The 23,253-nt window shown below is 45.4% G+C and overlaps 2 protein-coding genes across 2 annotated transcripts in view; one reads left to right on the top strand and one right to left on the bottom strand.

The window, feature by feature from the left end:
- Positions 1 to 876: 876 nt before the first annotated feature.
- On the bottom strand, positions 877 to 22,890 carry ncf4 (neutrophil cytosolic factor 4). Its single transcript, XM_048248529.1, is given in 10 exon segments — positions 877 to 1,265; positions 3,438 to 3,503; positions 4,500 to 4,675; positions 5,687 to 5,785; positions 17,497 to 17,582; positions 19,302 to 19,357; positions 19,359 to 19,428; positions 21,701 to 21,842; positions 22,133 to 22,217; positions 22,770 to 22,890. Coding segments are annotated over 10 exon segments (1,020 nt in total). The 5' UTR covers positions 22,802 to 22,890; the 3' UTR covers positions 877 to 1,057.
- Positions 5,634 to 23,253, top strand: part of pvalb7 (parvalbumin 7) — a 28,031-nt gene continuing 10,411 nt past the window's right edge. The window contains exon 1 of the mRNA XM_048248528.1: positions 5,634 to 5,906. The gene's annotated coding sequence lies outside the window, so the exon portion shown is untranslated. The remainder of the gene's footprint in view (positions 5,907 to 23,253) is intronic.

A 23,253-nucleotide genomic window follows, 5' to 3' on the forward strand; every position in this document is an offset into this window, starting at 1 on the left:
ATGTGAATGTCTACAGGCCCATTGCCCAAATAGTGAATGCTAAGAGGAAGATGAAACAAGGAAGTTGGAAAGTGATAGTTACAAATCTCAAAGGGCACTACAAAAAAAGAACCCTGCTAGTACTCAGTATATCACGGGTTGAAATGACCCAAGGTTGTAGCACTACTGCTCCTTGGCCAAGACTGAAGGACGCGCACTGTGCCACTGCATGCGCCAGGCCCTGCCCGCGCCAGGCCCTGTCCGCGCCCGTAGAACTGGAAGTGAAAGCGGCCGTTATGTGGAAATACATCACATGGCATCTGCCAAGACCCCCTCAGGGGTCTCACAATTACTGTACACAAAACCCCCACAGTGTGCCAAGTCAACAACTCCAAAAGTGATGACTCCATCATCTGAGTGTTGTTCCTCTCTAAGCCGTGTTCTTTTCTAAACTTCACCTCCTGCATCACCAGGGGAGCTTATTCTGCTGCAGCCCACTGCCCTGAGTCCAGAGCTTAGTGAGGCAATATGGAGTTTTTCTGTAGATAGCTTCAAACCTTTATTAAGTTTGTTGAGATGGTATGGCCATGAGTGATGACAAAATATAAATACTCAAATTACCGCAGTTGCACATGCCTTTAAACTTGTGACATCTGTAGCATTGTGCTTGTGAAACTGCAAATTTTAGAGTGGCCTTTTATTGTGACCAGTCCAAGGCACAGATGTGCAATAATCATTCTTTTTTCATCAGCATTTAGTATACTACACCTGTGAGGGGAGTGGGTTATTTTGGTCAGCCATGAAGTCCCCTTTCACTAGTACCAACTGAGCTGATGTTTGTATTTCCACAGCAAGTTTGTGTCCATAGTGCCCTGAAAGAAAGGTCTATGCCCTCTATTCAGTGGTAGATGTTTATTTGAATACTGCTTGAAGAGTCAAGAAGGCAACATTACAGCTACAAGTAGAAGTTTGTTCCTTTACATAACATTCCTTATACAATATAAAAAACATGGTGCCCATGAAAAGAGATGAACATGTTTGCACTTACATTTACACACACACACACAGCCACGTGAGCCTAGAACTCTGTGTTGTAAACAGTAAGGTCAGAGGAGAGTGTAACGTGCAGCTCCCAGGGGTACTGGTTGACCGGCCGCTTGACCTTTGACTTGTGAGTTTTGCTCTCCCACACCATGAGTGTCACATCCTCATCGTCCAGGATGCGCACCAGGTCCCCCTCAGGGTCGCGGTAGTTCAGAGCGATGTCCTGGACCTGGAACACGTCCCTGTGGGAGGCAGCACACACACACACAAGGGCTGAGCGCCACAATTACAGTATTGGCTGCAGGTGAGCTGAAAGCTCTGCTCCTGATTCTCCATGTGAATTTGGCACAGCAGCACAGGGACTGGAGAGATCCCACAGCCCACCCACAGCCAAGGGACAATACACGCTCAACCACCATCCACCCACCACCACCAGCTCTCCGTCTACTACACCATGCAGTGTTGCATAAAGTGGTGTTTTAAGGCTGAGGACGACAGAACACCACAGTTTGTTGCTGCTGATGCTTTTCTGAGCTATAACTGAACTGCATCTTATAATGTTTGTATTGTTGTATTCAAAAGAAGAAATGAATTCATCTTTTACCTTCCTATTCCATAACTTACATCAGACCCAGCAACATCAGATCCAGCAATTTTATCCCAAACACCCAAGTCCAAACATTACAAATGTACATTTACACGATTACTGTAACACTGACAATGAACATTCAGAATGATGCATACTGTAAACCATTTGTAGCAGATTTAAAACAACAAAAAAGACAGAGGTCTGATCCTGCAGACGTGACAATACCACAGAAATCTAAATGGATAAAAACATCAACATTTGGAGTCATAAACCATAACCAGAGATTCTACAATACAGCTGTGACGGAACTGTAAAATGATGACTTGGCAGAAACACAAGGCATCTGTATGTATATGTTCACTTTCTCCAGAATTTCCTGCGAAAACTGTTATTTTTATGGTGTCAACAAAAAAAACAAATCTGCAAGTAAGAAACACTTCCTCTCGGGGCACTTGTTTGCCCATTTTAAAAGAGCAAAACCCATTCCCCGCCTGACTCCCTGCTTGGACACCGTGCTGCATACTGAAGAGGGAGAATGGAGGCAAGGTGCTCTGGCACGGAATAAGAGGATGATGAGAAAAAGGGAGAGAATAATGGCTCCGATAAACCATACAAAAGACAAATGAACAGATTATGAGGTGCTGTTAAAAAAACAGAACTAACACCCTTGGAAAGGACATGAACAGATGATGAAATAGGAAAAGAGCTCATGAGAAAAGCAGAGGGAGGAGGATGGGTGGGCAGAGCAGAGCTCCAGATAAGAGCAGCGGGGGAGCTGGAGGAGGCAACATGAAACAGAAATCATAGTAGCAGAGATACTGGGAGTGTAGTAATGTTGGTGGTCAAATTAGTAGCAGCTACAAATGATAAAGGTATGAGTTGGAGTAACTCTCATTTCAGAAGAGTTCAACCACAGTGGTGGCAGTGGCAGTACTAAGAACAAGGAGCTGTTGAGAGTATAAAATGTAGTCATTGAGGTAATAATGAGGACAGCACAGTGGTGACCATATTAACACTGGTAGTGGTGCTAGTGACCATATTAACACTGGTGGTGGTGCTAGTGACCATATTAACACTGGTGGTGTTAATGACCATATTAACACGTGTGGTGTTAGTGACCAAATTAACACTGGTGGTGCTAGTGACCATATTAACACGTGTGGTGTTAGTGACCATATTAACACATGTGGTGTTAGTGACCATATGACCATATTAACACTGGTGGTGTTAGTGACCATTTTAACATTGGTGGTGTTAGTGACCATATTAACACGGGTGGTGTTTGTGACCATATTAACACTGGTGGTGCTAGTGACCATATTAACAAATGTGGTGTTAGTGACCATATTAACACGTGTGGTGTTAGTGACCATATAAACACGTGTGGTGTTAGTGACCATATTAACACGTGTGGTGTTAGTGACCATATGACCATACTAACACTGGTGGTGTTAGTGACCATATTAACACGGGTGGTGTTAGTGACCATATTAACACGTGTGGTGTTAGTGACCATATTAACACGTGTGATGTTAGTGACCATATTAACACTGGTGGTGTTAGTGACCATATTTACACGTGTGGTGTTAGTGACCATATTAACACTGGTGGTGTTAGTGACCATATTAACACGTGTGGTGTTAGTGACCATATTAACACGTGTGGTGTTAGTGACCATATTAACACTGGCGGTGTTATTGACCATATTAACACGTGTGGTGTTAGTGACCATATTAACACATGTGGTGTTAGTGACCATATTAGCATTGGTGGTGTCACTCTTAGTACAGAGATGAGGTGAGGACAAGTGAGTGTTTTTTCTGACCTCATCCGTGACAGCAGCTCCATGTAGGTGGGCTGTGTAGAGAGGTCCTCCTCCACACACAGGTCCCTGCAGGACAACAGGGGGAAGGTGTTTCACAATCCAAAAGTGTCTCTCTGGCACATATGAAATATTCAGCCTGAACTACTAAAAATACACAGCAGACCAACACTGTTTACCACACAACCAAGTGGTGGCATTGTGGAGCCAAATTAAAGCATTAGGGCTCTATTGCCTGTTGACGCCCCCTAAGCAATCCATTCAGGTTGTGTGATAAGATAATCACAAGCTTTATTAGTTCTCATAAAGGGCTATCAGCATTACTCACATTCATTACACGCTCACACAACAACAACACACACACACACACACACACACACACACACACATACACACACACAAAGAGTTACACAGACTCACACACACATTGAAATGCCTTAATGACTGCTCTTGGGATTGGAAAGAGAAATGCAAGGGGCATGAAGATCTCTAACAGTTGCATTTATATTGGTCAATTAAGCAAACGAGAAGAGCCATAAAATCAAAGTCATTTAGACTATTCCCACTCTGTAAACACAAGCAGAGAGTGAACAGTGTCACTGCATCTTGTAAAGCTGTCTGGCATGAATGTGCTGCTATTAGTGCACTCCTGAATCAGCTGCTTTTCAGGTAGCAACCGTAAGCACTGTCTGCCGCAGCCTGACACCTGTCCGTCTCTCTCTGGCCTGGCGTCTATTACCTGAGGCAGACACACACCCACACACACACTGGAGCCTATATCCATTCTTCTCTGACATGGTGTTTATAATATGAGGCACACACACACACGCACGCATATACACCGCACGCACACACACACACACACACACACACACACACACACACACCCACACATACACTGGAGCCTATCCATTCTTCTCTGATATGGTCTTTATAATATGAGGCACACACACACACGCACGCATATACGCCGCACGCACACACACACACACACACACACACACACACACACACACACACACACACACACACACACACACAGTGGGGCCAGTGTATCTGTGGGACCTGGTGTCGATGCCCTGGGGCTGGAGCAGGTAGCAGCGCAGGCAGCTGTAGGCGCTGACCCCGGGGGCCTTGGAGCCCACGTCTGCCCCCTCATCATCAGACTCGCTCCCCGGCAGCGGCTTGATGATCTTCACAAAGGATTCTGGGAAAATCCCTGTCCTATCCCTCACTGTCCCCTGAAAGGGAGAGTTAGACAGACAGACAGACGACAGATAGAGAGACATATAGAAAGATAGACAAAGGAGAGAGAGAGAAATGATGAAGCCTTACATTACAGTAATTGCATGAAAGTGATGGTATCTCAGAGGGAGTGAGTCAGTGGCAGAGTGACAGATTGATCAAATGCAGGACGCTGCCACCTGCTGGTTGTCCTGAGACAGGAAGACAAGCGTCCACATTTCAGCTTTGTCCAGGAATAGCTCAACTTTCCATGTACGTGAGTGGGGTGTAGACGCCTTCAGTAGTCATGAGCAGAGCTCAACTCCTCCTCCTCCTCCTCTTCCTCCTCATCCTCCTCACTCCTCTTCCTCCCACTCCATCACACTTCTGCTGTCCTCTCTCTCCCTCTGTCTTCTGCCTCTCCACTCCTCTCCTCTCCTCTCCACTCCTCTCTTCTCCTCTCCTCTCTTCTTCTCCTCTCCACTCTTCTCCTCTCTTCTTCTCTCCTCTCTTCTCTTCTCCCTCTCCTACTCCTCTCCTCTCCCCTCCTCTCCTCTCTTCTCCTCTCCCCTCCTCTCCCTCTCTTCTCCTCTCCTCTCCACTCCTCTCCTCTCTTCTCCTCTCCACTCCTCTCTTCTTCTCTCCACTCTTCTCCTCTTTTCCTCTCCACTCCTCTCCTCTCCACTCCTCTTCTCTTCTTCTCTCCTCTCTTCTCCTCTCCCCTCCTCTCTTCTCCTCTCCACTCCTCTGCTCCTCTCCTCTCCTCACTCAGTTTCACAGCCCAGTATCCTGGTTGTCTTGGGCTTTTATTGTGCACATTGTTCTATTTGTCTAACCCAACCTCCTCTCTTCTCAATCTCTTCTCAGAGCCCTCCCTCCCTCCCTCCCTCCCTCGACATCACCATCTCTCTTCCCTATCCCATTGCGGCATCCTCTTTCCCTCCCTCGCACGCCTGCCTCCTCTCCCTCCCTCCCTCCTCCCCTCCTTCACTCTCACTCCCTCTCTTTCTCTCTCTCCTTCAGCTCACCTCCAGCCAGTCGGCGTTGACTCTCCTGAGCAGGAAGATCACCTCACCAGCCTTAAGGCTCAACTCCAGCTTCCCGCTCCCGCTGAAGTCAAACATCGCCTGGACAAACACACACACAGACACACACACAGAGACAAACACACACGCGCGCCACAAGCACACACACGCGGCACACGTGGACAGAGAGGAAGAGGGACGTTTGAGTAAAGGAGACACAGAGGTAAGACATGACTCTTCAAATCAGCCTGACTGCTGTGAATGACCTGGGGAAAGACTGCATGAGGGGCAGAGGAGGAGGAGAAGAGAGAGAGAGAGAGAGAGAGAGAGGAGAGAAAGAGCTGGAGAGCTGGAGTGAGTGGAGTTCTTTGGGAGAAAGACAGGAGAGAGGAGAAGAAAGAGAGAAAGTTGAAAAGTGCCGTTAGTCATGGAGAGTTTGACCAGCGCATGTGACGTGAGGAGAGGAGAGTTTTGTTGTGTTCATCAGATGATGGATCTCTCACAGGAGCACCTATGCAAGAGCACTCAAACACAGTTAAAGGAAATCTGTGCATGTGTGTATGTCTGTGCGTGTGAGTTGTGTGTGTGTGTGTGTGTGTGTGTGTGTGCGCGTGCGTGCGTGAGAGTGGTATGTGTGTGTGTATGTATGTGTGAGAGAGCGAGAGAAAGAGCGAGGGAGTTGGGGGGGGGGGTGAAAGCAAAAGTGTTGCGTGTATTATACAAATGTGTAATGGTGTCTCAGCAGCAAATATCTATGCAAATATTTGTCTGTGTGTGTGTTTGCTGGTGTGTGTCTCATCAAAAGAGTAGCGCCACTACAAGGAGAAATCAAAAGGGCTAAAAGAGACCAAGAGGAGGAGGGAGAGGGAGGGACAGATGGAAAAGGGATGGAGAGAGCGAGTGAGAGAGAGATATGGAGAAAGAGAGAGAGTAGGAGAGAGAGAGAGACATGGAAAAAGGCAGAGAGAGTAGTTCTGTATTTTATTTATATTTTTGTACATGTAATTGAGCTTTGGCAATAATGTCATTGAAACGTTCATGCCAATAAAGCTTTCTTGAATTGAATTGAATTGAATTGAGTAGGAGAGAGAGCGAATGATAAAGAAAGACAGGGAGAAAGAGAGCGAGAGAGACAGAGAGAGTAAAGTGCTGGGGCTGATTGTGTAAAGGTCCATGCTGGAGGGGCTGAGGGGGCAGGCATGCATGCAGCCTCCCCACACACAGAGCCTCTCCCAGGCACGGACACCGACACGGACACGGCCAAACTTCTGAGCTCCTACAGATCCCTTGTGGCTGCTCAACAGAAAAACACACATCTAGAAACACAAAGGCAGAGAGGCAGGCTAAATAGAAAGAGAGCTGCTGAAGTAACTGAATGTGACAGCGACAGCAAGTCCCCTAGAAGAATGTGTGTGCGAGTGTGTGAGTGTGTGTGCGAGTGTGAGTGTGTGTGTGAGTGTGTGTTTGCGTGTGAGTGTGTGCGTAGAGAGGGGGTGCGTGTAGAATAGCATCGCATGACTCTTCAGCCACAGCCGTGCCTGTGAGCCATTCACTTTCTACATCAAGAGCCCCAAAACATCTCTCAGAGCAGAAGCCGCTCTCTCCGCTCCACTGAGCTTTGGAGTCGGTGAGGATGTGTGTGTGTGTGTGTGTGTGTGTGTGTGTGTGTGTGTGTGTGTGTGTGTGTGTGTGTGTGAAAGTTTAACAGGGCAAATGGCATCTTCATCCACACACATAGCAGCTCAAGACAGATCAGAGACAGAACCACTCCAGGCTCAGCTGATAACGGCAAAGAGGAGTGTGTGAGAGAGTGCAGGTCTGGATTTGTGTGTGTGCGTGTGTGAAGGAGAGACACAAGAAAGAGAGAGAGAGAGAGAGAGAGAGAGAGAGTGAAAGAGAGGTAGAAGGAGAGAACATCCCTCATGCATAAGGCACTAAGGCAGCTGTGCTAAACTGAGTGTACACCAAACCCATACTCTTTTGAGTGGGTGAGTGTGCACCCAAACCCATACTCTGTGTGTATGTGTGTGTATGTGTCTACTAGGCCACAGTTAATGAGATGAGCTCTAATACTGTATTCAGGAGGCCTGGACTAATGAGGCCTGGGACAGAGGGGAACTGACTGGATTACCAATCTACTGAGATTACACACAGACACAAAAACTCACACATGCACATGCACACACCCGCACACACACACACACACACACACACACACACACAAACATGTGGACACATACAAACGCACATGCACACGCAACCTGACATCCAAACATGTGTAGCTGTGCACATCCATAATGCTGTGAACCAGAGCTGAGCGCATACTGCATGCATCGATCTATGGCACTGCTCTCCTCTGAGACCATGTTTGGGTTGAAATGTGAGTGGGCATGAGGCCTGCACCACTACATGGAGAGGACAGCACTATTAAAGTGTGCGTTTATTCGAGCATATGTGAGCATAAGAGAGAGAGAGAGAGAGAGAGAGAGAGTGCTTTTTGCACTGTGAACTTTGACGAGCTTTGTTTGTTCGTGTAGGAGTGTGTAGGTGCGACATTGTTGGCTGGAATCAGCTAATTATGTATTGGCAGATGTACTACAATATATGGCGAGTGGGTGCTGCTGCTGCACACCATAATGCGCGTGCGTGTGTGTGCATGTGTGCGTGTGTGTGTGTGCATGTGTGCGTGTGCGTGTGTGTGTGTGTGTGTGTGTGTGCATGTGTGCGTGTGTGTGCAACTTTCTAATGTCCGTGGGCAGCTTCTCCACAGCAGGAACTAGAGAGTGGTGTCGTGCTGCCGTGTGGTCTGGCCTGCTTGCCAAATGACACCATCAGGGCTTTCACTCTCACAGCCCACAAGTGAAAGCCAGCAGTTTCAGATGTGCTGTTACACAATCACCTGTGTCAAAGGGCCTACAGTACAGTACAGTACAGTGCAGTGCAGCGCAGCACAGCACAGCACGCTTTCGCCTCTCCCACAGCACGCTGGAGCAAGGGGGGCCAGAGCACTGCACTTCTGTGTGTCTGTGTGCCTACACTACACTTCTAGACTTCTACACTGTTCAGTTCAATTCAATTCAAGAAAGCTTTATTGGCATGAACGTTTCAATAACATTATTGCCAAAGCTCAGTTACATGTACACATACAGTAGATGCATAGACAGACAATTACATATACATTATACATGCAATACACATAAACATCTCTCTCTCACTCGCTCTCTCTCTCTCTCACGCTCTCTCTCTCAACATTACTTGGCATTCCTATCAGCTCCACGACTAACATCTAAAGGTTACAGGACACAAACGGGGAATAACAACCTTGTCCTCTTGTTTGCAATGCACTCAAGGCAAACACCAATCATCATTATACCTCGATTTCATCGCACCCCCAACACCCGCACACACCCCCACCCCCACACACACTGACTCATGTGCACACACACACACACACGGGGGGCTGGACGGAGTGCTGAAATCAGCGTGGGCGCAGGGGGTGTCCCGGCGTGTGCAGGCTGGCGATAAGCGCAGCCCTCCCCCCCACACACACACCACACACACAGCAGCGGGAAACAGAGGTGGAGAAATGTGACAAGGCAATTTCCTCTCCCCCACCCGCTCCACGCGCTCACCCACCCCACCCCACCCTGCTCCACTCCGCCGCCAATATATGTGCTAATCAGAGAGATGGCGCGTATAATGTGTCGCTGGGGGAGTGGTATGGATGACTTCACATGTGCGTACGTACACACACACGCACACACACATGCACACGCACACACCTCATCACTCTGTGTGCGTGTGTGTGTGTGTTTGTAGTTAATGATCATGGCTGAGCCCAGGGACTAGTGGTGGTGTGGATAGAGGAAGCGCTTGCTGATGTTCCACTTGAGAGAGAGCGTTAGAGAGAGCGGGAGGAGCAGGTACGGACTAATGAGTTACAGTCGGAAAAACACACATGTGATGGAGAGAACACAGGGAAAGAGAGAAAGGGGGGAATGATACAGAGAGAGGGAGAGAGAGTTTAGGTATTTTGTCGGGGATACCAGTGCAAAGATACATACATACACTTATGCACATTTGTGCAAAACAGTCAAATGCACTCCCACATGCAATACTTAAAATGCATCACCTTTTCCTATAGATCAACATTAAAGAAGTGCACCCACGATCACAATATACATGACACATACACACACACACATGCATGCGCTCACCCACCCCTGCACAACTACACCCCTTGTCCTAGAAAAATGGTAATATGCACACACACACACACACACACACACACACACACAATGTGTGAATTCCCATTATGTCCATTATGCATTATGTCCCAACTCCTTGCACCATGTTGCACCAACCAGGTCACAGGAACAGTGTGCTGCAGGTGCAAGGACAAACGTGGCTCCTCATCTCTCATGCTAAAAGACACCCTGAACCCCCTGCAGCCACCAGGCCTACCTAATCCATTAGCTGCTCATTCTCCTGCTCACGTTTTTAAGGCCAGGTTATTTCAGTCGCAGAGCAGGCCAGGGACGAGCAGAGAGGCCGCGGCTAACTTTAGTCTCACTCTGGGGGAGTCAGCGCAGCGTCCCTCCCGCACCTCCCGCACCCATCGCAATTTAGGGAGTCGCTGACCTCCCAGCTCAGATCATTAGCGTGTGCACGCTTGCTGAGCCAGTGGGGAGAGGCGCCAGAAAATGGATCTGATTGTTCATTAGCGCTGCGCTCTCTAAACGAGGAGCGAGCCGACCCAGTTTGCGTGGCGGGGCCTACGGGGATCGGTGCAGGTGAGGGCGTGTGGATATATCCAGAGATAAGTCACCTCTCCTGGGCCACGCCACCAACGGTCAGTCCAGCCCAGCGCTGCAGAGCTCCAGCCCTACTCCACTTACAGCTCCAGTGCAGTGCTGCAGCAGGGCTTATAACCCCATAACTATTCAGTATACTACATACAGTAGTACAGCATTATAACTCTGCAGTATAATGTACAACATACAGTAGTACAGCATTACAACTATTCAGTATACTACATACAGTAGTGCAGATGAACAGCATTATAACTCTGCAGTATACTACATACAGTAGTGCAGATGAACAGCATTATAACTATACAGTATATTACATACAGTAGTGCAGATGAACAGCATTATAACCGTGTTATAACTATACAGTATACTAGATAGATAGATAGATAGATAGATAGATAGATAGATACTTTATTGATCCCCAAGGGGAAATTCAAGTACTATATACAGTAGTGCAGATGGACAGCATTATAGCAGAGGTGCCAGAGCTGAGCCTCATATTAATTAGTGAGTCCAGAGAACTACAGTCTATCTTGTGCTCTTATGGAACTTACACGAGACATTAAAAGGGCTAATTATCAAGGCAATAGTTCATCCTAATGGATGTTAAAAAATGAAAGATAAAAGACTGGAGCTGAACTCATAATGTGGATTGAACTGAGATGGCAAGAAATAGTAATAATAGAGAGAGAGTGTGTGTGTGTGTGTGTGTGTGTGTGTGTGTGTGACAGAGCGAGAGAGAGTCCCACCTTCACACTTACATCCAGGAGCAACACTCCAACCTACTAACATTCTTAATATTCTCAATATTCTGCTCAAGATCACAGCAGACTCCAAAGACAAATGAACACGCCTCAGTCTAAATGGAAGCTGATCCATCTAAGTGTGCTCTAATCTGCCCGTAATAGCTTTTTTTTCCAGCTCTGTGAGCTCTGCCCGTAGAACAGGAGCATGGAGAGTGCAGGACAGACAGTAATCAAAACTCCGGCGCTCTCTGGCCAGTGGGCTGCTGATGTCCAGTAAGCACTAGAGAAGGACACTGAGCAGGAGCTGCTCCCCCAGACTGAGGCTGGCTTTGGAGTTTAATCCTGAACTAGAACTGTAAACTGAACATTCTAAAAAATCATATGTTGAGGCATGGGAGAAATCCCATAATATTCCATGGCAATCCCAAAAGGACCTGCTCATTCTCTGAGTCGTCCATTTGTCATCTCTGTGTGCCTCTGTCACTCCATCTTTTTCATGTTCTTTATCTTTCACTCTCAATCCTTCCATTACTATCATATGCTATCTCTCTCTTTCACACACACACACAACTACACACCTGCACGCACCCCCGCACATGCACGCAAACACACACACACATACACACACTTGTCTTGCTGCACATGTTCATTGTAGATGCAGTGCAGCATGAACTGTCTTCTAAGTGATATGGCCATAGCTCTCCTGGACATGAAGACAAATCTCCACAACTCTGGGCTATTCATCTGTGTGTCTGCCCATTGATCTTCACTTTGATTAAGTAAAATGGGCACTCCAAACTCCAATCACCCCTAGCCATCCTGCTAGGCTTTACGCACTGAACAGACAGGCTTAGTCAAGGAGAAAATGAACTCTCTCTCTCTCTCTCTCTCTCTCTCTCTCTCTTTCTCTGTATGTGTGTGAGATTTTAAAAGAGAGGGAGGAAAAGAGAAAGACAAGCAGAAAGAAGAGAGAGAGAATAAAGTTGGTGCTGGTGTGTTTCTATGCCTGTATGCATGTGGGAGTATGGCTGAGGGAAAAAAAACTGCCATAAGAGTTTCACTGAAGAGACACCAAGAAGGAGGGATTATTTCAAGCAGAAAGAGAGAAAGATGAAATGAGACAGAGCGAGTGAGAGAAAAAAGAGGTGCGAATCTAAAGTGGTGCAAGGTCAACAGGGACTATAAAACACCTCTCTACTGAAAGAGCCTGCCCTCCACACACACACACACACACACACACACACACACACACACACACACACTCTGACTCATAGGCTGTGCTGAGTCATCATTGTGTAAAATATCTGATTTTACTGGTCTTATGCTTGCCCTCCCCTTCCATATAATTACAGCCTACAGCTTATATTACTGCAGGGACAAAGTCCACTTCAGATTCCATATTGATCATTTCATACAACAAAAAAACATGACACAACCTATAGAATTACAGACAGGCTGTACAGATTAGTAATTATGTAGGCCAACTGCACCGCACCACTTCCACCAGTGTGCAGTCGCATGGCCTATAGTATACCTAGTATACCACATGAATTAAAATTATTGTTGTACTGTAACATATGTTTGTCTGATGCAACATTTCTCCTGATGTATTGCTCTGAAAAGAATTCCTCACAATCTTGCAACTATACAGTATCTTGCCCCTTCCAACGTTCATCTCTTTCTTTGAAACTGTCTCATTCTCTCTCTTTCTTTCTTTCTCTCTCTGATTATGACTGTTGCGCCCGACGCAAATCTAAAATGGGGTGGTCTGTAGTAGCTACATTATTCATGGGTGTGCTTTGGGTGTAACGTGCAACAAACCAATCAGAGCATCCTCTCACATTCCCTTTAACAACAGGCACGCTTGTTCCATAGCGGATTGCTATTATGATGGCGGATTTGCCAGGCGCAGCCAGGAAAGGTTCACAGCGCTATAGTCAGTTGGGAACAGTTTGCTATTGATTTTTCCTCTTGACAAAATGTAATACAGAAATGTCACTTTCCGATGTTTTGGGATCACTCTCACTGAATCACGAGGTTATGAATGCATGGTGATATTTTTGCAATGTAATCTAACATTACCTCACTATAGACCAGTGGTCCCCAAACTTTTTCCTCCGAGGGCCAGCTCACTATGCCTGGCTCTAAGAGAGGGCCAGAGACTCGGAGTATATCAGTAACCATAAATAGCTTAGCGCTGTGAACAAAGGCAGTCTACCTTAGTTGAATATTCCATTACATTTAATCTATAGGCTATTCCAATTTAATACCATTGTTATCTGTGTTTATATTGCCATCATGCCATATCAGTGTAAAATGTAGCTCAAATTAAATAATAATAATAGCGTTCTCTATCTAAAACTATAAGCAGGGAGTCCCAAAAGTATATTTTGAACTCTGAACTTTGCATAGGCTACACAGCTCAAGTTGTGAACAAGCAATATCCTACAAATAATTTAAAGTTCTCAAACTATGAGTTTTATGAAGTGATGGCAGAAACATCTGAAATGACCACCATTCTAACTTTCACTCAAATGTATGAACATTTGAACGAGTGAATAAAAAATATAAATAATTATACCAGAAAGTTCCAGAATTATGACTTAAATAGAAGTTAGTTAGTTATTAACAATTAATTGATAGATTTGAATACTTTGAGCACTAATGCAGTCAGCAGAGGCCACTTACATTGTTTGCAGGTAGGCCTACTATACATTTCATTCCGTTTTCGATGGCAAACGCGAAACAGCGCCAAAACAACCACCAGTGGACAAAAAGGGTATTACATGTGTACTGTTAAGACCCGCCATAGAGAATGAATGGGGGAAATTACGGAGGTTATAGTTTGACGATGTCGTACTCCCGTGCAGGCCGGATCCATGCCACGGACATGTTTTGGGGGGCCACCTAAAATGAGGTGGCGGGCCGTAGTTTGGGGACCACTGCTATAGACAATGCAGATCTGTCAGATAAGCTCTCCTCTCCCTTGCTGCTGCTGGGGCATTTGGGTTAAATGGCATCGGCATGCAGTTCAACATCACGTCTCATTAAGTCCACTAATATTTCCTAATTTATGTCATCAACACATCCGTGATTCGTGGAAATGTTTACGCTAGATTTATACCTATTTTTTTCACATCGGACACCACACTGATTTCCTTCGTGTAGCACTATTTGTCCTTGTAATTATGTATGGTTTGGAGAAATGGGAACTGCGTCGTATAGATGAGAGGAGCAAAGTGCATTGCGCAACACAGGCGCCCAAGCAAGCGCTCCTGCAAGTGTAAGCTATGGCTGTAGCCTACCTTACCATCAGGCAACAGAAACAGTTTCCAAGTTGACCTAACTTTCCAACTCTGCACAGTATCCCATTAACTGCATGACAATAGGCTATTTACAATATTTTATGTAAAGTAGAGTTTGTAAACACGTTATCATCGACTTAATGCAGGCACAACTTTTGTTTGAGCAGGAGAGAGAATAACAATGAATGGATGCAGCAACTACAGAAATTGTAGCCAAGGCTACTTGCTGCTTTCTTGTACTGTCTATGGTTGCTGGTTAACAGCACATAATAAGCTTATTTAAGCGAATTCACAAACTCAAGACCAAGGCCATCATGGATATAAAACGTTTTTTGAAAACAACGAAAGGATGGAGGGAACATAGCAAAGCTTGGAGTTATTTCAGATGGGCTACAACAAGGTAGGCAAAATTGTGGTGCTTGTCAAAACCTTAGCGCAGCTGGAATAATGCTTATAGGCTGATGTTAAAGCGCACACAATGTTTAAAGGCATACAGTACACAACGGTAAATTGGAACAAAACTAAAGGTAACTTTAGCCTTTATAGGGCTGTATAAAGTTGTCCAAATGAATAGGTCGTAATTAGGAGTTGTTGTTGTAAAGATATTGCATGTAGATGTACTAGGCCTATATAGGCTACTAAATTTTTAGTTGACCAATGCACGAACAAAACCGGGAAACGGACAAATATTATCAAGGCTTTGAATGTTTCCATCTGTGCACAGGGTGTCTGTAGATCGGTGTGCATAGCATTAATTTCTGCAGGCCTGTGGCCATGCATGCGCCCTTAAAATAGCATCTGAATTTGCGCCACTGACTTTAGACCAGGAGGTTCCTGGTCTGTGGCGGAATTGTTTTCTGAAACTAGAAAATATCAACAGGGAGATTTTGCGACGGAACACGCCCCCTCTTTTCGCTGAAACGCCCCCGCAAAGCGCGATTTGAAGGAGGCTGCTTGCGAGACCTATGAAATAGTTATTCTTAAACCATGCTTTACTAAAACCTAGCATAGCCTTCACGCATTTGCACCCATCTATTATTTTAACTTATTTGGCAAGTGAAACTAACTTCACCAAGGTGTCAGTAAACGAAGACAGTTATATGCAGTTACTTTCACTATTGACTGACAATGGGTTACCATCGAAAACATAGGCTGGAATTATATTACAACAATATAACCACAATAATATAGCTCAAATGACTGAATAAAACAACATTTATCCTGCAGAGGAGTTGCTTACATATTGTGACAGTGCGTCTTCAGCTGTGCTCCATATGGGTCTCTTGCCTCTCCCCTAATCACTTTTAACCATCATTACCAATTTGCAAATGATGGTGAATAACTACTCATCATGAGATGTACAGTATTTCGTAATATCTTTATTCTAATTATGTTTCCCATTGTAATCGTGCAATTTGTAATGCTTTGCATGGACGTGCCCTGGTGTGCATTCATGAATGATAGAAGGATGATGCGACTGTTGACATGTGTGCGCTCTTAAAATAGCATAGCGATTTTTAGACAACTTAGGTTGTTAATTGCCACACCCCTGGGCACAATGTTTAAAAAATAAACGTGCAAAATACCGAATTAAACTTTGCTTGGGTGAAAAACGAGTTTTACGCCATGCGCTGGTGTGCAAAATACAGCCCAAAAGCGCGAGTATACAAAGTCAATTGCGCTGGTGTGCAAGATAGAGCCCTGAGTGTTACAGACCAACAGAATGACACACACACTGACAGACCGACAGACAGACAGACAGACCGACAGAAAGACAGATAGATTGATAGATGGACAGACTGCAGGGAAAAAGTTGTCACTTCAGCTGGTTCAGTGACCAAATAAGTGTAGAAAAGGGGCTGACATGCTCCTTCAATGTCCTATACGCTACTGGGAATGATTAATGAAGGAAAGAAAATAGAGAATGAGGTGGAGTGGGAGAAATGAAAGGATGAAGAACAGAGCAATGAGAAGTAAAAGAGTGGGGAGGCCAGGAAGACTAGTGAAAGATGGAGGGGAGGAGTGAAAAAGGAGAAGAGAGGAAAAGGGGGAGTGGGGAAAATGGTGGGAAAAAAGCAAGCAAAGGGGGTGATGAGAATGGAGGGAGTGAGACAGAGATGGAGAAAGAAATTAAGAGAGGAAGTGGAGCGGAGAGGGCACCAGTGCTGGGACGATTGATGGAGCTGCAACACTGGAGGAATGAGAACACTGTTAAACCCCTGTGACCTTATCAAAGACAAACACAGCATGCATCTCAAGTGGACATGCTCCCCGCCGGAGCCCAGTAACTAAGACTCAGTCACTTTCAATACGTCACATCTCATACCCAAAGCTTGGATGGCTTGGATAGCTTGTTCCCTCAAGAAATCCTGCAATTCTATCAATTTCCCAATTGAATTTTGTGTCTATAATTTAAAATGCAGATTCAAATACATATAAGGAAGATAAAGTGCTATTACAGCTACTACTGAATAACTAAATGATAACAGACTCCACCGCATTTTAATGTTTAAGAATGTGACACCAGCACCACAGGGAGATATGGCTCTGGTCACCACCAGTTCACCACATGACTGGATGGATGACCTCCTGTAAGCCGCTAGATGATCTCCCACTCACATAATTTTAATCTCCTCCTCTTCTTCATGTAAAATGAAAAAACTGTGATCTTAAAAGGTCAAATGATACCCCAACTTCTGTTTTTTTTTCTCTTTCCCATTAGTAAACCTACATCCTCTCCTATGCCTAACCTACCACACAACTGCTACTAAAAGAACACGTCCCTTGACTATGTCTGGATGACACAATCCTGTAGTCTGTTAGCATCGTGTGACATTTGCCTTGCAGACTCATCTAGCGGTGGCCTTACCACACTAGTCTGTTCTCATGCATGTAGGATGTGTGTGTGTGAGCCCACATGGAGGCGGTTGCCGGGGCGATGGTAAACATACCTCAGCCCTGGGGGAGGAGAGCAGATCAGTTTTGGGCTTGATGGTTTTCCTGTAGAGTAAGAAAGAGGAAGGTTTGGCTTGGGACACTGGGTGACGTGTGATGTGTTAACTCCTGCATTATGACACCATCCACATAGAGGAAGCTCTTACACAACATGGACACATTACTGGAACAGGAGATTTTTTATTCACATCTGCCAACAGCTGTCCAGCTGTGCTATCACAATAACTGTGAGGGCAGTGCCATTTCACAGGTGGAGCCGTGGCTGTAAAGTTTCAGCATAAAAAGTTGTGTATAAGTGCATAAGTGTGTATTGTAGAAGAGTGTGTGGTGTGGTGTGAGGGGTTCCTAGAAGAGTGTGTGGTGTTGTGTGTGTTGTAAGGGGTTCCTAGAAGAGTGTGTGGTGTGGTGTGAGGGTTCCTAGAAGAGTGTGTGGTGTGGTGTGAGGGTTCCTAGAAGAGTGTGTGGTGTGGTGTGAGGGTTCCTAGAAGAGTGTGTGGTGTGGTGTGAGGGTTCCTAGAAGAGTGTGTGGTGTGGTGTGAGGGTTCCTAGAAGAGTGTGTGGTGTGGTGTGAGGGTTCCTAGAAGAGTGTGTGGTGTGGTGTGAGGGTTCCTAGAAGAGTGTGTGGTGTGGTGTGAGGGTTCCTAGAAGAGTGTGTGGTGTGGTGTGAGGGTTCCTAGAAGAGTGTGTGGTGTGGTGTGAGGGTTCCTAGAAGAGTGTGTGGTGTGGTGTGAGGGTTCCTAGAAGAGTGTGTGGTGTGGTGTGAGGGTTCCTAGAAGAGTGTGTGGTGTGGTGTGAGGGTTCCTAGAAGAGTGTGTGGTGTGGTGTGAGGGTTCCTAGAAAAGTGTGTGGTGTTGTGTGTGGTGTGGTGTGAGGGTTCCTAGAAGAGTGTGTGGTGTGGTGTGAGGGTTCCTAGAAGAGTGTGTGGTGTGGTGTGAGGGTTCCTAGAAGAGTGTGTGGTGTGGTGTGAGGGTTCCTAGAAGAGTGTGTGGTGTGGTGTGAGGGTTCCTAGAAGAGTGTGTGGTGTGGTGTGAGGGTTCCTAGAAGAGTGTGTGGTGTGGTGTGAGGGTTCCTAGAAGAGTGTGTGGTGTGGTGTGAGGGTTCCTAGAAGAGTGTGTGGTGTGGTGTGAGGGTTCCTAGAAGAGTGTGTGGTGTGGTGTGAGGGTTCCTAGAAGAGTGTGTGGTGTGGTGTGAGGGTTCCTAGAAGAGTGTGTGGTGTGGTGTGAGGGTTCCTAGAAGAGTGTGTGGTGTGGTGTGAGGGTTCCTAGAAGAGTGTGTGGTGTGGTGTGAGGGTTCCTAGAAGAGTGTGTGGTGTGGTGTGAGGGTTCCTAGAAGAGTGTGTGGTGTGGTGTGAGGGTTCCTAGAAGAGTGTGTGGTGTGGTGTGAGGGTTCCTAGAAGAGTGTGTGGTGTGGTGTGAGGGTTCCTAGAAGAGTGTGTGGTGTGGTGTGAGGGTTCCTAGAAGAGTGTGTGGTGTGGTGTGAGGGTTCCTAGAAGAGTGTGTGGTGTGGTGTGAGGGTTCCTAGAAGAGTGTGTGGTGTGGTGTGAGGGTTCCTAGAAGAGTGTGTGGTGTGGTGTGAGGGTTCCTAGAAGAGTGTGTGGTGTGGTGTGAGGGTTCCTAGAAGAGTGTGTGGTGTGGTGTGAGGGTTCCTAGAAGAGTGTGTGGTGTGGTGTGAGGGTTCCTAGAAGAGTGTGTGGTGTGGTGTGAGGGTTCCTAGAAGAGTGTGTGGTGTGGTGTGAGGGTTCCTAGAAGAGTGTGTGGTGTGGTGTGAGGGTTCCAGCATATGCGGTAAGACCTATTCAGACAGCTTCTCTTCAGGTGATAAAAGACCAGAGCGTCAAGTGCTAGCACTTCCCCCCACCTTCATGTAAGTGTTGAGCTCTGGGATTCTTTTCTCGGCTATCTCCTGCTTATTTCCCATGAATACCTTCCCTGCGAAGAAACAGGCAGACGTTAAGAGGAGTCGATTCCCAGGAGTCGTTTAATCAACAGCCTGGGGGATGTGGAGATGGAGATTCCAGTAAACAGAGTTATTAGTTGCCGTAATGAGATTTTAATACTCAGTCTTCCATAAATAAAATACATTTACATGTAATGAAACAAACAAGTATTAAGTTGAACACTGAAATATGTTGGCAGCCATGTCTATTCTGATGCATATGCCTCCATAATGAGTTCCAATTAATCAATGGGATTTAAAATATACATAAAAGAAAAAAAATACTTATGAATTCTCATAGATTAAAATGAGCGCTGCCTCCAATTCAGAGAAGGCCATTTCCAACTGCCGTTAAAAGAAATGTAGTACCATCTTAATGACGTGCAATAATCTCTTTCCCTCAGTTGCTCTCACACATCCTCTTCGGCTGTCTCAACTAATGGCTCTCAATCAAACTCTCGCAGTCTAAATAAAACCTAAGGTGCTTTTACAACGGAAACTTTCGTCTGATGTCTTTTTCTCATTAGATTCTGATTTAACAAACTGTATTGTTCGTTAATGGAACAACGTCCTCCATAACAAATGAACACATCAAAGGCGCATACATGTACAAAACACACACACACACACACACACACACACACACACACACACAGTCTGTATTCCATCTCCTCCAATGGGAGGGTGTAATGTTCTGATCCATTATAACAGGCCATATAAAACCAAATCAGCCATGCGCCACTGGCTGCGCTGGACACTCAAGAGAAGACTTTACTGCATGAAGGAGCCCACTGACAACCCAATAAGATGCTGTGATTCGCTGCCAAGCGTTGGCCTGCTGCACACATCCTGGAGAGAAGCAGACAGGCAGTCAGAGAGAGAAAGACAGGGAGAGAGAGAAAGGGAGAGAGAGAGAGGGAGAGTGAGAGGGAGAGAGAGACACAGAGAGAGAGAGAGAACCATGGGAGGAGAAAGGATTGTATTGCTGATATGGAAGTTTAAACGGATTTGTTGAGTTTTGACTGTAATGTTGAGTATCTGCTGCAAGAACAAGCTTTCATTGTATTAGGCAAATCATCCACAGTCCGACACACCTGCTCCAATCAGCAGATACTCTGCCAACTGCATTCCAGAAAAGACATCTGGTAAAGAAAGCTAGAAGAGTGAGAGACATTAAGGTGAGCATGAAAAAGTGAAAGAAAGAAAGAAAGAAAGAAAGAAAGAAAAAAAGAACCCCACAGAGACACTAATTCATCAAAGTGCAAACACTAACAACTTGTCAAGTGCAAACACTAACAACTTGTCAAAGGACACTCCAAAGGAGTCCAAAGGTCACCCCACTCTGTCCTTCATCCGTTTGAACTGTCTGGTCGTTACCTCATATTCTTAATACTGACCCACCATTTCCCATCACTCTCAAAAAGCTGAGCAGCAGCAGCGCCCTGCGCTCCACATCAGCATTCTCTTATCTGGGCAGGCCAGGATTGATTACGGGAGATACAAGGGCAGCACAAGGCACAGTCAGTCTACAGGGACAGCTGCCAATACACAAACATAATTAGGTTCGCAACTGCTAAGCTAATTACTCATAGTGTACCCAGGGCTGTGCAGCATCTCTCCTCTTCTTCCTCCCCTTCCTTCCTCTGATTTTATTATCTCAAAGAGAATACTTATTCGTCCCAACCTTCTTCCTTTATCCGCCTCTTATCCGTGCGGTCCATGACCACCTCCAAGTGTCTCTTAGTGTCAGGACATGACTGTCTAGCACTGTCTAGCAAAGTGACCCTTGTCTAAGTATATATACTCTTTTGATCCCGTGAGGGAAATTTGGTCTTTGCATTTTGGTCTCTGTAAAAACACACACAGCACACAGTGAACAATATGTTCACTATAGACACAGTGAGGTGAAGCACACACTAATCCCAGCGCAGTGAGCTGCCTGCATCAACAGCGGCGCTCGGGGAGCAGTGAGGGGTTAGGTGCCTTGCTCAAGGGCACTTCAGCCGTGCCTACTGGTCGGGGTTCAAACCGGCAACCCTCCTGTTACAGGTCCGAAGTGCTAACCAGTTGGCCACGGCTGCCCCACAAGATTGTTCAATCTTGCTGAATATGAGCTGACCATAATCATTATGTTTATGGGTGCATGAAAGAATGAGTAATAACTAATCTAAAGAGCTTGGTGTAGTTGGATCCCTTAGCAGAGGGACAGCTGTTAAAGGGTGTAATGAGCATTGTGGTTTGCTGGTGAAAAACAGAAAGACGCACCTGGCAGGGTGGGGAGAGTGCATGAGCCTGATTGAGCTCCGAGCTTGACCTCCATACTTTGATGTAGGGTGAAGAACTGGCGGTAGCGTCTGTAAATCAGGTACTTGCTACCTCCCTTAGTCTTCACCTCTATCACAAATTGCTAAGAAAATCAGATGAAAGAGAAAGAAAGAGAAAAGAAAGAGAAAGTGAGTGACCACTGAATATTGCTACTATGCTATTACTGGTAATTATCTATAAAAAAAAAAAACCTGTCTGATGAAATGAAGAGAAATTTCATATTTCCATCAGTATCCACTATATCTTGGTACCTGCATGTAGGCTTACACTGCCTATTTACATGTTCCAATACATGTACTAATAACTGGGATTAGGAATTACTATAACAGTGGCATTAAATTAATAGAAAAGACACATTTTAACAGAACTTACATAGTAGACAATGAACCCCTTCTTCTCCACAATGTCTGCTATGGTAGCACTGATGGGTATGTTATCTGGAAGCTGATCAAAGTCACTGAATAAGGAGAAATGGATAAAAAGAAATAGCTATTCAAAAAAGCCCATAAATTAATTAAATTATTCAAACTCACACACCATAAAGGACCACACAACTGCATCACACCACAACCTCAACATCATCTATTATTTAAACCAAATACATGACAGGGTATTTTTTGAGATGACGTTCAAAAATCCAAACCGACTGCTCCTAGCCATCCTACAAGGGGGAAGGGCTCAGCTTCTCCAGAAACTAAGTTGTATAGCCTACAGGTTAATAGATAAACTGGAGATAGCCTACAGCTTTAGACAACTAAGAAGAACGCAAATGTTCACTGAACCAGCAGTTTAACATAACGCTTAACAAAAATACCGAGAGAAAGAACAGATATCCGCGCGGACACATTTGTCAAATAGTAGACTTCACATATTACCATCTGAAATGCACAACAGCATTAGTTGCATGTCTTTCAAGTTACCTACACAGTTCGGTCGGCTTTTTGTTCCGTGACTATGCAGTCAAGGCCTACAATGAAATAAAATGAATAGACACACAAGCACATCTTACCTTTCATCTCGTAGTTGCCGCGGAAGCGCCATGATGGTCGGGGGGTTTGGTTTCTACGCTGAGGTAAAGGTACAAAATCAAGGCTGTGCGGAACAAGGTCCGTTTGGGTGGTGAACCAATGACACAGATGTCGCTCTTTCTCCAATTTGAAAGCAGGAAGCGAAATTTAAAATTACGAAGTTATGTGAGAGGAGGCTGTATTAAGTGCAACTAAAATTAGGCTACTTTATTTTTAATGTTGGGGTTCGCCTAATCAGTTGAGAACTCCTGAAATAGTTTATTTATAGCCTGTTTGTGGAGGCTTCTTCTACCAAACAGAAATATTTTAAATAGCCTACCTTGCTTGATAGTAGTTACAAATATGTTATGTATTACTGTAGGCCTACAGTAAACTCATATTGATTAGAAATGTAAGCTAGGCCTATATCAGTTATGTTTTGCTCTAGAAGCTCAAAGCCCATGAATGTAGCCTATCATTTAATTA

Source organism: Alosa alosa, chromosome 7 (assembly GCF_017589495.1).
Source record: "Alosa alosa isolate M-15738 ecotype Scorff River chromosome 7, AALO_Geno_1.1, whole genome shotgun sequence".
NCBI classification, from domain to species: domain Eukaryota; kingdom Metazoa; phylum Chordata; class Actinopteri; order Clupeiformes; family Clupeidae; genus Alosa; species Alosa alosa.